The sequence below is a fragment of the Pelmatolapia mariae genome, linkage group LG4, assembly GCF_036321145.2.
Source record: "Pelmatolapia mariae isolate MD_Pm_ZW linkage group LG4, Pm_UMD_F_2, whole genome shotgun sequence".
Taxonomy (NCBI): Eukaryota; Metazoa; Chordata; class Actinopteri; order Cichliformes; family Cichlidae; genus Pelmatolapia; species Pelmatolapia mariae.
In genome coordinates this window covers 3,626,528-3,642,243 of record NC_086230.1, presented here as the reverse complement: position 1 = coordinate 3,642,243, position 15,716 = coordinate 3,626,528, and the positions used below count along the sequence as shown (strand labels likewise).

Genomic DNA, 15,716 nt, shown 5'->3' with positions numbered 1-15,716 from the left:
TAAATCATTATTTCTACAGACAACTTACTTTATTTATAAAACCTCTAGGGTTATGCATGAAGTGACACATTTTTTATACTATATTTAGCATATTTTAGCTTTTTTTTTTTAGATTTAAAATGTCATTTACAAGAATGCCCTGGCCCACCACAGTCAGCAGCTCAATCAGCAATAGTTACAATACACACAATATGCACACAGCAAATAATTTATAGAATATTTAATGATGTGAAGAAACATCAGGATTAAAAACCAAACAACAAAGCCCATTAGAATGAAAACAGGAGCAGTAGTGATCAGGTATAAGATGTGCAGTCAGATGTGATTAGAGCTGACTGCATTCATTCAGCAACACCGTCTCCACGAGACTTAGTCAGCCTTTCATTGTAATTTTTTCTTACAGTATTGCAGGAGGGAGAGATTCAAAGTATGAACTACGAGTACGTAGTTATAGACTGATTAGGCTAAACTTTCCTTTTCAACAAAGCAGATAGACTGGATCAGGTGACCCTGTATCTTCCCTCAGCTTCGCTGAAACAGGCCTAGGCTTCTGGGGGCTGATGCACTGACTGCTTCTTATTCACTGAGTGTTTCTCCTCCTGTCCTGCTCCCATCACTCCCAACATGTTGTGGCAGATAGCTGCCCCTCACTGAGCCTGGTTCTGTCAGAGGTTTCTTCCTGTTTAAAGGGAGTTTTTCTTTCCCACTGTTGCCAAATGTTTGCTGAAGGAGGATCAATTGATTGTTGGGGTTTTCTCTGTATTATTGTAGGGTCTTTTATAATATTAAGTGCCTTAAGGTGACTGTAGCTGTGATTTGGCACTATACAGAAAAAAACTCAAATTCAATTGAACTGAACTGAAATAAATTATTGATTCTTAGCAGATAATACGATGTTTCATGTTACGGTACCTTTGCAGTGACAATGCTAATGTTACTATCTGGACTGACATATGCTTTTGATGTCTGTGCCACTTAACTCTATGGTTAAAAAGTCTATATTGTGTTTAAGTGCTCAGACAGTTTTGTATCTTAAAGCAAATAAAGAAACTAATTGCACAACTGCTTCATGGATCCCGCAACTAACGACTGGAATTAAACTTTAAACATATGCATCAGATTTTCTGGTTAAACCTAATTTTAAGTAGTGCAAAACAATTTGAGCATATCATCTTTAATTTGTTGCAAGGTCACAGGTTCAAGCCCCATACCAACCTGCACATTCACCATAAGATTACAGCTGCAGCTATGATGGAAAATGGTTCAGAAAATGCGCCATAATGACACACTTTGTACCTGGCAAGCTACCTCATCTCATCTCAGCTCTGCTGGATTACACTATATTATATTAGATGATGAATCCAGTGAAATCTTTAACTACGGCAAACAGGTCGTCTCAGAGAGCACATGCCCGTCCATTACAGCGGCCTGCGGCAGCCCAGCTAAATAAGAACAAATAGCAGTGGTGCCATAATCACCCCCTGCATTAGCTCTAATGTTGTTACTGCGGTGAGTAATTGCAAGAAATGTAGCGGGCAGCCATCAGGCATGGAGAATGTGGATATGTAATGATATCAGGAGATTATTGAGATTGAGTAGCATAACTTCATTCCCATACTCAGTCTTTTATGTCTTTTCCCCCTCTCTCTCACACCTCTCTCTTTCCCTCTCTCTCGCTTGCTCACACACACACACACACACACACAGCCTGTCCTTTAGTTCCATCTAAAATTGCTCATATCTCCTCTACTGCGTGAGAGAAATGTAGTTTCCTCCTCCACCTCCTCCTCTTCCCCTGATCTCGCTACTTCGCTTCATTTTTCCCTCTTCCCCTTGTCTCTTGTGACTCTGAGTCTCTGCACTGTGTGTGAGAGACAGATTTTATGAAGAAAGAGTAAGCAAGAGATAGGCAGAAGTAGGAAAACTGCATGACAATGACATCGACAGAAAAATATATGAGTAAAAGCAGTGTTTGTGCATGAGGGTGAAAGAAAGAAAAACGAAAGGGAAAGAGAGGAAGAGAGAAATAAAAAGTGGCAGGGGCTCCTCTGATCACTAGTGTGGTGTCCTACTTACTCTGCAGTACACCCAAATAACAACCCGGAACTGTGATGTTACAGTATATAACCAGCATACACACTTACAAACACACACACACTGAACATCATTACATCGTGTACAGGCACACGCCTCCATCTTTACAATACTAAAATAACACAAGAGGTGTGACATATATATAAGTTGCACAAACACCTCAGTGGAGGTGACACCGTCTGTTTTGTTTTGTTCATGTTTTGGTGACCTTTAAGTCACTCCAACATCGTACACTTTATTTGAGTAAATAACACCCTAATTAGAATTAGAAGAAGAAATGTTGTGGCGAGTCTTTGTGACAAAGGAGCACTCGGGTTCCTATTCCTTATGAAGCCGCAGCTACAAAGATGCGTTCATAGACGTGTGATATGCATATTGCTGATGTATCCCAGTGAACATTTTTCCGTGGCTCCATTTGAAAAACTTGAGAAAATGCAGTGGGGACTCTTAAACCGGTAACCTGCTCTGTTGGCAATAAACACTGAGAGAACAAAGAATTTGAATGGCAATTATTTTTTGATGGCTTTGCTTTGAAAAGCATTAGCAGATAGACTGTTGCTATGAAGATGCAATAGAAGGGATTTTTTCCCTCTGCTGTGATAAATGGAGTGCATTTGGTGGTTGACAAATTCTGACTCCATACAGCCATTTCTACACAGCACTCATTTATTAAGGCACCTCACGCATTACTCCTCTTACGGTTCTGTGGAACCGAATACTGTTGATTCATTAGTCAAGGTGTTGCTAACTGGCAGCATAAGTTGATGATCTCGTGTTGCCAGATTTCACCTACCAGCAGCTAAAACTCTGCTACTTGCATGCAAACCCTGCCTGTGGTGAACTTGTGCAAAATGATATATCAAAGATGTGTTTGCGTAGGCCAACTTAAAGTGACTAATATCTCGGAGTGGATACTGTATGTGTTAGTGTGATCTCCTTGCGATGGACTGGTGACCTGTCCAGGGTTTACCGGTAAAACAGATATGTTTTATGACCTGCATGGAGGAGAGATCCAAACCCACTAAATTATATGACTAAATATATTTGTTATATTTCAGTTCTGGCGTATCATCATAGCACAATACTCATCTCAAGGTTCTTTAGGCTCGGGCCACACGACCAGAAAACCCTGCGTTGCAAGCTCCAATTATAGAAATCATGCATGCCCTCTAGCAAGCTCTGTGACATTTTGGGGGATTTAGTCTGAAGTTCCGCAGCCGTTACCCAAGACCTTCTAGTTTATTTGAAGTCGCAGTTGTAACAGGTACCAACTGGAGCTGCTATAACTTCGAGCTCCACCTGGAGATTCCTAGCAGTTCCTGAGCCAGCTGAGAAATATAATTCCTCCAGTCTTGGGCTGGTTCTGGGGCCTTCACCCAGGTGGATAGACAAGGGAATTCACATCAAGTACTTTGTAGGCTTCCTCAATGTGGAGGAGAAGCAGTTTTACTCAGGGCTCTTATAGTGGATTTTGAAGAATAAGCTTGGTCAATCTAGTTATCTAATTTGATAACTTGCTCATGTTCATGACTCTGTTCTTGTAGTTGTTACCATAATATGCCATATGCTCCCCGTTTTATGAACAAAATTCCAAGAAGCTTTAAGTCCTTCACCTCCCCACCTTCATCTGAAGGAAACACACCTGCCTCTTTCAAGTAGAGAAGCACTTTGGTGATGTTGAGCATTCCAGCTGTATGTCTGTCAAGTCAGCACTGAAGGACCTTGTGCGATGATGCCAAAAGGACATCACTGCATCCCCATCATGTTTCTTTCCTAACTTACACTAGACCTTGAAATTCTGTCCATAAATAGGAAGCAGAGTGTTTTAATCGCCTCACATTGTGCCTGCAGACAGCCGTGTTGATAATAAAATTATTACAATTTAGACTTCCGACTCAGATTTCACTACAACTGCAGAATGCCTTGCTTAAAGTGCTGTAAGAATTTATTTAGAAAAGAGACACCATTTTAAGGTAGAGGTAGTCAGACAGGTTTCTATAATATGTCATAGGCTTTATGGAAAGCTGTAATTTTCCTGGAACTTTAAATGTGACCCAAAGTGCAAAATTGTAAAAATATACCTTTCATTTGTTCTTTCTCTCTTTCCCATTGTAAAATTTGCCTTTAATCACCTCCTGGCTGCAGCTACCGAGAGCTAAAAGGTAGACTCTCAATTCCCTGAGCTCTCCTTTCTTTCCTCACCCCCCGGCCCCCTCACTTTAAGGTGGTCTCACACACACATGCGCACGCACGGTTAGAGCTACTGTTGAGATCCATCAGCAGGAAAGGGCAGCTCCCCTGAGCTTTTGCTTTTCTTCTTTCCTCTATTCTTCACCCGCTCCTCAGACTTTTTTCCCTGTCTTTCTTCCCTCCGTCCTTTCAGCTCCTCATATCAAGGCAGGCCCAGAAACACATACAATGACAAAGTGAGAGAAACCACACGAACATGGCGTCTCGCTAGCTTCCTGTCATGTTGCCATAACATAATTCAAGTGTCATCAAGACCTCACAACACTTCATTTGCATTTGCTTGATCTCTATTGCAAGCATAGAGGAAGCCAATCAAAACATGGCCGTGGATGGGCTCTTCCTGAATGAAATGCACACAGCAAACCGAACAAAGAAGGGGACTGCAGAGTTAGCAGGGGAGACACGGCACTCAACTTATTCTCCTGACTCAAATAATTTACCTGACATTTGCTTAAGAAAAGACCAATTATTATTTAAAGGTCTTCCTTGACTTTCTGTATGTCTAAAGCAAAAACAGATATTGTTTGCTATGTCCTCTTAGAGGGATGTAGCAAAAAATGAGGTACTTCACAAAGGAAACACACACGTTGCCACTTCTAACAGAAAATATGTGTGTTGGAGAATGGCAGCTTGACAGTTTATTCAGTTTGCTGCACAGAGCCAAGGAACTCGAAGTTTAAAAGGAATACAGAAACCAGTCTCACCAGTTTGCAGGCAAAAAAATAAATAAATACACATTTATAGCATCTTTCCAGAGCGTTTTGCAGTGTTTACAATCTGCACAGCAGATTCTTTTTGAAGAATTCAGATTTGAAAAAAATGAAAGGATTTAGTACAGGTGTAACGAAGTTTGAGTTTATTTGAAGAAGGTTCAAAATTGCAGAGCTGAATGTAATTTTTATTTCTTATTGCAAAGGAATACATCAAATCAAGTGTTTACCTCATTTATCCTTCCACTGTAGAGTGTATTCACATAAACAAGACATTTAAATAATTTGAGACTGTGCTTAAATCTTCCAAAAAGACATACAAGAGAATAACATGTGGTGTGTGCTGTGTGATACTATGCTACTAAGAATGTTGAGCCTTAGTTATGTGAGTGAAAATTTAGTATTTTCAGGTATCGTCTGTTAATTTACATTAAATTGCAATAAAAGGTGGCAGACGTTGATGCAGTGTTCCATCTTTTATATACAGTCTATGGTAACACCGCAGTGATAATCTTATAATGCTGTACCACTAAAGGAACAATAAGGTACTTTTGTATCTGGGTTCGCTGTGCTTACATGTTCAAAAGGTTTTAAGTACAACACTGTTAATTATTCCATTGGATATTCTCTTATTTGTAGCAGACTGTAACTGAGAATGATGGGAATGTCCTAAGTTATTAACCTAAGTGGGCAGAAGAAAAAAGCTCTTCTAGTCTTTGGAAGTTTTTCAAAGAATGAGATAAATTAATGTGATAAACTACTTTTCCTATGGTATCCAATTGAAGTTCAGAAATATACTGAAATTTGAAATGATTAAAATAAAAATGTCAACCTCAGAGTGGAACTGGAGCAAAGGTCAGAGATTTATCAGAGATGAACAAAGAATATCTGCTTTGGTGTGATGAAAATCTGTTATACACATGTTTAAATATTTTCCAAAGATCAACAGACTCAAACTTTTAGCCCCAGAATCAGTCGACATAGCTAAGAAAATTAACTGAAGTAACACAAGCAGAGATTTCCTGACTTAGTCTGCAGTATGAGTCATACTCCAAAAGTCTTCAAATCTCATAGTTCTTATAACAGGTTTCTCTCCTTGGACTGATAAAGGCCCATTTCAATTACATGCTTGTGTTTGCAGACTCCAATCCACAGCGCAGATAACCCTGACGAACTCATACTCAGACTTTAGGAAGAACGACCCCAGAGCCGCAGAAGATAAATGGGACTCACCATGGCTACAAGTAGTCATTTTATAACATAAGTAGCTGAACACAAGTTTCCATTCACTGTTCACTGAGTTTCCCTTATTTACCCAGGATGAGCATTTAGTCATATTACTGTTACTATTTTACTGCACTGTAGAAAGATCCGAAATCATTCTGACATATATACTGCACAAAATTCAAGATTCTCACAATGACACTCCCTGACTAAACTAATAATATTTTATTCAGTATTTTTGATATGAACCATAGTTTTGACTGCTGCTGTCAAAACAAGCCTTAGTTAACATTAAAAAGGTCCACATTAACCTAAACCAAAATCCAATCAAGTCATTTTCATCCCCAAACAAAAATTAAAATTACTTCAAAATAAAATCAGAAAATAAAGCTAACAGTAGAAATCAGGACTCTGACATTTTGTTCCACGCAGGATACAGACATCAGTCAACTGGTATTTATAGACCTACAAAGTCTGTATTAAAAAGCTGGAGGTGGCATTAAGTAGCAGCGTTACCCGCTGGGAAAACCTGCGTTTTGCACTTTGTCTTGCTCTTTTCCCCCACCTGCTTTCAGGCACAGTATATGTAATAAAAACTAATTGGTCAGCGTTTGGAATGGAGATACAATTTACATGTGTATGTCCTATGGGTAATTATCTGAGGGCCATAAAGGTCCATATGTGCCCCTAAGCAGTAAAAGGTAAATGTGTACACCATCTTCACTACATTTTAAGGCACCCCTGCACTAGATGGTCAGAGTTAGCAATTAGCTGGAGTACAGGAGTATTTGACAAAACAAAAGGTTATGCTATGAATTCTGCTGAGTGTGCAAAATGTGTCATTTTTTGTTAACACGTTTAATGTAAAATCTTTAATTTGATACTTGCTACTGACTTTAGCTACAGTACGTCTTCTCTGCTACCACACAAATTACAGTATCAGTTGGATCATTAATTTACAACACATTTTGGGTCATCTCTGTTTTCTGCATTGCTGTCATAGGTGAAAGTCTGCTCTGTTACTCTTTAGAAGAATAATCTTAAAACTTGTGATTTCAGTTTTTGTTCAAGCTCAGACAGGCTGCTTGAGTCTGTTTGCTTTTAACTTATTGCTAGTCTTCCACATTAAAGATGAAATACACCAAGACATGGTGTTTTCTGTTACCATGACATTTTAGGTTAGTGTGACCTACAAAATATAACCTCTGTCTATTTTCCACATGTCCACTTAAATGTTCACTGAGGAAACGGCCTTATCAGCCATCGTCAACCACTGCGCACAGTCCAGGTTTCCTCTGGATCTGAATGGCCCTCAAGATGTGAGCAAATTCAAATGAATGACAGCAACATCTCTTGGCCACTCAGGCTAGAAGGAAGACTGAGCTGCAGGGAACAAGCAAAAGGAGAGAAATGAGCAGGATAACAAAGAAAGAGATGGAGAGAGAAGGGTGGGTGACTGGGCCAGAATGTGGATATGCTGGAGAAAAGGAGACAGGAAAATAAGAGCAGAGGCAAACGAAAAGTAGACGAGTGGACCAGCCATAAGCATAGGGGAAACCAAGGAATGAAGGAGGAGGAGAGAAGCTGAAAGGGCAGAGGAGATGAGAGAGAATAAAGCCAAGGGGAGGGAGAAGATGAAAGGAGACAGGGAGACAACCAAACACAGATGTGATCAAATATATATAAGAAATGTACAACGAAAGGATGAACCTGGCGCCCCTTAGAGTCTGATGCAAGGAAAGAGAGATGGGGAGAGAAATAACAGCATGAGAGAAAGTTGAAGCCTAATGCTCACTGAATAACTAATGCAAATATCAAATTGACTGTTAAATGAGTTCATATTTTTAGGTTGATTCAGAAGCACATTGTAAAACATACCTTATCATTATATTAAAGTGAAATCTCATTGTTAGATCACTTTGAAACCTATAAAAATTAGTTGTTCTAACTTGACGTCCTTTGAATTGAAAGCATAATTGCAATGCAAAGACACTGCGAGCAGCTTAAAGCCGTCTTTGTAATGACTGGTATAAAAGAAAGGAACGGCTGCAGCTGAAAATCCTTCAAACATAATTAGTTTTTCTCAGTTGGAATCAGTATAAGTGAAAATACAACAGCTTTACACAACTGGCCATATAAACCACTCAAGCATTACAGCAATATCAACTGTGATATTGGCTCCCTGTGTGAGGCCAGATCACCTTTGACCCCTTGGAGGCAGGAACTCTGAGGACTGTTTTGTCGTGCCATTGCAGCAGATTCTTTGGATCCTGTGGGTTGTGGGGTGGATCATCCTTGTTATGCCACTTCTAAAGAAGGCTCAGTCACCCTGGGCTGGGTCACCCACCTCGGGCTCTCTTTCATGTTTCTTGAGTCGCGCTTTAACAGTTTTTGCGGCATTTTGGTACATATCGTCTTGCTGGGGGAGGCTGCTGTTGCCATGGGTGTGTTTGTGTGTGCTTGGCTTGGAACTGTATTTATGTGGGTGGTAGGTGTCAAAGTAACTTACACATGAATGCCAGGACCCAAGGTTTGCCAGCAGAACATTTCATTGTAACTAGGTAGTCAGTATTTTTCTACTGCAAATGTGCTTTAATGTTAAGATTGATTGGTGTAATTGGAACTGAACTACCAAAAACAGTGGCACAAGTAGCATATTTCAAATCAAACCAAAAACTAGAATGCTTCAAAAATATTTTAACTAGGCTAAACCACCAAAGAACTATCCAATCAGAATAATGCTTAATATTGTTAGAAGAAAGTAAAAGAAGATAATTTGTTACAGTTTATCATTATTAATGCTTTTTTTTTTCTCTGTAGTTTTTTCACACTAAAAACTACTTTTGGGTGCTTGGTTAGCAGAGACAGATGTGTCTCACTTTTACCATAACCAGGTCTGAAAAGGACGCCTTGTACCACCAGTGCAATAATATACATCCTGGGAACGAGAACAGGCTCTTGCTTTTTTTTACTCCAAAAATCGATATAGGGTAATTAGTTTACTCAGGGGTATGTGAACATTTGCTTTTTGCTTTAACTTGGAGATCTAGCGGGCTACGCCAGTTAACCAAACTCCAGCTTCGAATCAGTCACATCTGATGATTCATTAACTGTTCATTTTGACAGTCATTACTAGCTTGCTGAGCCAAGTATGGATGCAAAAAATAAGTACCGTTTAAATTATGTGACATCTTGCTGGCGTTCCTGGTGGATATGAGATTATTTTCTCAGTATAGGTGCTGTTGGTTGAACCTGTGAAGTGAAGTGGAGGACCAGAGATACTTGTTGCCATATACGTCTGCCAAAGGCTCACCGGTGTTGCATGGTTTCTGCGGTGCGTACTGTATCTCGTGTTATATTTAGTTTTGTATTTTACGGTGCCAAAGAAATAGCTCATGAGCTAACCACAGTAGCAATGCCAGACTCCTTCCTCTCTGCCTCCTCTTATCTGTTATTCTGAAAATCTCAGTGTTTACGACAAAGTAGCCCAGAAGTTGGCTCATTTGTGCTCCCTACAAAATCTGGTGGAGCATCTCACAGTAATCACGCTCTAGAGGCTATATGAATTTGTGTTTCTCTTTAGAGGTTGCAGACACCCATCTCAGTCCATTTTCCTTTTGAAAAACACCCACAGCTGTGTCCCTCTCTTATCTCAGCCTGTGTATCTCATGAGGGTGCAAAGGTGATCACAGCAAATACGCACAAGATGACAGTGAACTGAGTTTTGAATACCATTCCATTTTCTTTCTTTTTTTCTGCTGACTACATTCCCACTTTACTCTCCAAAAACAGCTTGAAGCAGGCATTTTTCCTGTGCTGGCACAGCACTCACACAAAGCAAGAAGAAAGGTGCCATATGAAAGTAGATCGAGGGTGAAAAAGCAGTAGTCAAAGTCGGGCTACGCTCGGTGATGTGATGAGCCTACTGACAGTCTCAAATTTCCCAGAAGGCAATTCACACATGCACACACACACAATCACACTTCTTCATTTGGAATTATTTCAGTCTCATTCTAAAACAGGAGGCGCAGCATCTAAAAGCACGACTCTTGCACTAGCATGAAAGTCCAACTCCAAATTAAACTCAGCTGATTTCAAAGTAATTATAAAATTATCCCAGCTCCTTCTACACGTGCAGCGGCACAGCGAGGAAGATCAGCTGCAGTGCCTCGGCAACTCCATTACCTTGGCTCGAGTTAATTAATTGCATGTGACAGGCAGAAGTGCAAAGGTGAATGAATGTGCCCCTCATCTACATCATCTCCCAAGTCATTTTCTAATACAGTCTGTGATCGCTGCCCCTGATGTCAACACGAAAAGAATGTTGATGTTGAAAGATACTGCAAAACCCTGCATCACGTTGAGTGATGAAATCTCTCCAGTAGCTACGGACAGCATCGACACCACAGTGAAGAAGAAAAAAGGGAATGTATGACTACAAGGACAATAATCTTCAAACCCCTTATTTCTGGGTCATGTTAGTAAATCATTGGATCGTACATATAGGTGTGCTTTCCCTTTTACATTCTCACGTTACAGAAAAAAAATCACTTACTTGCATTAAGAACATTTGTACCATATTCAAAGAAAAAACACCACATGGGGCTGCTCGAATCTTTTAAAAAGGACCTCAAATCAACACGTGACTCTTCATTATTATGTAGAACAACAACCAGTACATATTAAAATTCTTCAAGACCTTTTTTGTCATTATTGTTAATGACTATTCTGTTTGTTTATGATTTCCTTCTTTCACTATTGTGCAGTCAAACACAGGCAGCCCCTTTTCTTTGACTCTTTGCAGCGACAGTAAAGGCATTCATTCACTCATTATACATATTAAAGACACAGCAGGCTTCCGTCATGAATGCGTAAAAATAAAAGAAACTGTAGATTTCAGTGTGTGCTTGTTTGTCGGAGTCAAAACTTAATAAATTGAGTGAACTCAGCAGGTGCTATTCAGACAGAAAGACACAAAGCAAAAGGACTGCAGGAAGTGAAAGGAAAGCCACTTGTTGCTGCTGATTTAGCGTTTCAGCTGTGAACACGATCAGCAGTGGCACAAATGCTATTCCAACTCCATCGATGTGCACTTCTATGAGTTATGTCTAATCAACACAGAGATATATTCCACTTTTTTTTAAAGAGAAAACAAGTTATTGCTTATGTTAACAAAAAAAATAGTAAAAATGTAACTTACAAAAAAAGGCGCTCCTTCCTACCCAGCGTAAACTTGAAAAAGATGTTGAAAACACAACTTTGCTCAAAACAATGTGAAGATATGGCTCAAAAATTGAAAAGTAAAAGGCCATCTTTTAAGATCACCAAAAAGACATTTAGAAAAAGACAGCCCTTTTCATCCAAGTTTCTTTGAAAAGATAAAGGGCACACTTCCTCCTCAACAGCTCTGCAGACTCCTCAGGCAAACAGCAGATTCAGCCAAAGACCTTCCTGTGATGTGACCTTGTTAAACACTACATCACAATGCTGTTGTAGCATGTGGGAACCATAAGTTGTGATTGTCCCGAGGCTTGTATAAATGAGCTCCCCGTCCAGCACACACTGAGCAGAACCACATCAGAATAAATGTACACATGCATTTAATATTTTAACAAATGCTGCTGAGTAACATTGCCTTGTATAACTGGAGTGGATGTCTAACACCACCTCAGAGCCAAAAAAGCTTGTTCTTTTTAAAAAGAAGGAAACATAAAACGTGTTTGTAATTTTATAAAAAATATAGTTAGGTGTCTAATTAAATATAGCGTTACTTTAGTAGCCCCCAAAGTCAAGCTTAGCATCAATCCTGGTGGATCAGCTGACACCTTTCTCCATATCCAATTGATAAATTTCATATATGGCCAACTCTTTGGCCTGCTTTAGCTTGCCTATGATTACTCCACACTCCAACCACTATGCAAACCACCACCACTCCAGTCTTTCATGCTTGGTTAGGCCCAGTCACACCGGCCTAGAGACCAGTCGGCAACTGTCTGGAAACCACCTGTAACCAGGGAAACGCCTATGGGTACATCACTGTTGCTAGGTTCTAAAGACTTTAATGAAGCCAAATTTTGATTGGGTCTAAAATGCAGTGTTAACAACATACATGCATGTGTGGTACACAAATATGCAACTTAATAATCAGCTTCATTTGTTAAATTCAAAGATTTTGTATTTTATTTAACGAACTATGATCCAAAAAATGAAACCCTTGTGTCAGTGACTAACATCTTTACACATTTGATCTGGTGTTGAACCATTGTATTTGACTTTGATGGAGATCATTTACCTGGAACAAAGCTCCCCTGGACAACATCCTTATATGCCCACCAACCCTCATCAAGCTTGGATGTAATAGGCTGAGCTGCAGGAAAAAAGAGAAGGAGACAATATTTTATAGCACTTTTACACATCAATCCCACATCAGTTTGACTCTGCTTAACTTACAGACTGGAATGAAATAGGTTACGCAAACACTGTTAAAGCCTCTGCAGCTGTAACACTGCAGACAATGACAAGGACGTCACTACCTGACGCAACTCCCTCCTCCCTAAATAGTCCACAACTTTAGTAAATTTAGCACTACTATAAAAAAAAGTGTACCCCTTGTTTTGTACAAAATGATCTGTATAATATGGAATCTGAGGATAAAAAGATGGAGTAGTTAGTGCTGTTCCCTCACAGCACGAAGGTCCTGTATTTGACTCCACCACCTGCATGTAGGGCTGTGCAATGTGACCAAAATCTCATATTCCAATATATTCCATTTCTCATCCCGATAACGATATATATCACAAAATTGTGCTTTTTCTGTCAATTCTGTGAATCTCAGGCAACTCAATTTGTGTGAAGTGTTTTCAGCGGGACATCGTGTACCTGGAGTCGAGTGTTTTGACCGATGCGTGAAACTATATATTTTTAGATATAAGCTGTAAAGGCCGCCATTTTCTTTGTAAGTATTTATTACACAGCGTGCTACTGGTAAAAGCTTGTTCTAACATTTGAGTCTAAGGTTTATTTTGAGCACCTGACAGCTCTTTTTTGCTTCTCATCCATAAACTCTCTCCATACTCTTCTACAGGATTCTTGCGTAGATGGTAGAAGAGGTTTGTCATGTTTGAGTCTGTGGTGGGGACCAGTTTGCAGCAAAATTTGCATAGTACAGTTTTCTGTCAGACTTTTCATAATCAAACCATGTCCATGCTACAGAGGTAGCCCCTCGTTTAGGAATAAGGTCCTTGATTTGTTTTGACTGGTCCTTCTGTTTGGAGCTAACTAAGGGTGGGCGGTATAAACGGTATACGGTAGAAACGATATAAATTTGGCCAACGGTAGAGATTTTGACTATACTGCTCTACCGTGATAGCGTATGTTGATGGTGTCATCAAGCTGTGCCTGTTTTGGTCGAAAGCATTGCAGCGGCTGCAAACAACATCATCTGCAAATTATGCCGGGCGACAGTAATAGCAAAGAGACGAAGCACTTTTGGGGAAAGCCAAAAACTGCGCTTCCTCCACTTCTGTACCATTGATCCATTAATGCTGAATTCTCTCACAGCTGCTCTATTCCCATGTTGCAGCAGTATATTAATGACTAACCTCGTATTGTGGATGGATTATCTCAGTTGTTCTCCTGACTGAAGTTTGGTCCGTTTACAGCATCCTTCCATGCGATTGCATTTGTCCCTAACCACCAGAAACCCTCACGTTAACTTTTATGGAGTGGAAAAAAAGTTAGCGTTCATCCTCCCGCTTAACTGTGCTAATGTTATGCTAACGTAGCTGTGTCGCTAGCGATCACGTAGCACATCATTATATACCAGCTAGTCCAACTTCAGTAACCCTACAAACGCCACTGCTGTTTAGTTTCCTGTCTTCATTTATGTTGGAAGTGATAGCAAAGCTGTACGTTTGAATTCTTTTAGAAATCTCTCAGTCAGAACATGCTATATCATGTTTAGGTGGAAACTAGCGAGCTAACTTCCTGCTAACTTCTAACTTCGTTGAATTTAATAAATTCTGTTTTCATGGATGCCTGGATGTTAAACTTAATTGTTACACCTGGTAAAGCAGCAACGCTGATCATTTTATTAAAGATGAAAGAATTTAGACAGTGATGCCGCAGTGTTCGTTTGACTTTGGGACCTGAAGAGTTTAGGACCCAGATTACTCCGCAAGGCTCCTGACTACGGCAGCCATAATGCTCGACAATCCATCAAGCAGTGCGCCTTCATAGCTTACCAAAGTCGTACTAAAACATTTTTTGACAGATTTCTGCGCGCCATGTGCTGCGTAAAATCGGTTCGAGGTAAGTAAACAAAACCATAATTCATAGATAAGGCACACTGTCGATTTTTCAGAAAATTAAAGGATTTTAAGTGAGCCCTATAGTGTGTAAAATACGTTATACAGAAGAAAAGAATATATTGCGATATATATTGTTACCGCACATGCTTCAAATTATACCGTGATATGGATTTTAGGCCATATCGCCCAGCCCTAGAGCTAACTGGTTCTGCCCCATCTTCACTGGCCATGCTGGTATTCTCTGTCCCTGCATCCACATAGTGACCCATCCAAACGATGAAAAATTATTGCCGTAAACAGTGTATTTTGCAACACCACGAAACAAACGATAGTGTATAATATTAAACGATAAATGTTTTCATTTCATCATCCAATATATTTCGTCATATCGCACAGCCCTACCTGCCTGGGTTCTCTCCAGGTACTCCGGCTTCCCCCCACAGTCCAAACACATGCAGTTAGTGGGGTTTGGTTAAAGGGTGATTCTAAATTGCCCATAGGTGTGAATGTGAGTGTGAATCTGTGTTGTCCCTACATCACATTGGCAGATTGTCCAGGGTGTACTCTGTCTAATACTGAGAACTGAAGACATGAATGGGAAACAAACAGTGCAGAGAGACAACAGCAGCCCAGAGGAAGGTATCTAAGGCACAAACAGATGTAAGTGTTGCAGCAGAGGCTGATGAGAAACAGGAAAAACAGGAAAAATAGTAAGAAGTGAACTGCAGTTTTTTTGTTCATCCAATTCCCTGCATCACGAAAAAAGAAAATGTAGTATGGTCCCAGGATAAAAAAAAATGGCTTCACTCTGGCCCTGGCTTCTGTCATTCGAAAAGAACTGCATCTGATCATGCCAGCAATTATTTGGCACCTATATGTATAACTTGGAAAACTAGAAATGCATTCATTGTAATTTTTAATTTTCTTGGCCAATCCTGGTTTCCTGTTTTGCTCCTGCCAATTCCAGTTTTGGCTGATTTAGATCTTTCAAGAACTACAATCCACTGCTTACATAACTGTAAGATTTCGTTAACAGAATTTTCAATTCATGTACACAATAAAACAATGATTTCTATTGTTTTCTATGACTGCACCCAATTACAGTGACTATCAAGCAAATCTCACGAGT

General features: G+C 39.8%; 1 protein-coding gene across 2 annotated transcripts in view; it reads right to left on the bottom strand.

Moving 5' to 3' along the window:
- Nucleotides 1-15,716, bottom strand: part of LOC134625825 (carbonic anhydrase-related protein 10-like) — a 136,327-nt gene that overhangs the window by 116,188 nt on the left and 4,423 nt on the right. For both annotated transcript variants that reach the window (XM_063471140.1, XM_063471141.1), the window contains exon 2: nucleotides 12,571-12,645. In XM_063471140.1, the coding sequence (XP_063327210.1) occupies nucleotides 12,571-12,645 (75 nt within the window). The remainder of the gene's footprint in view (nucleotides 1-12,570; nucleotides 12,646-15,716) is intronic.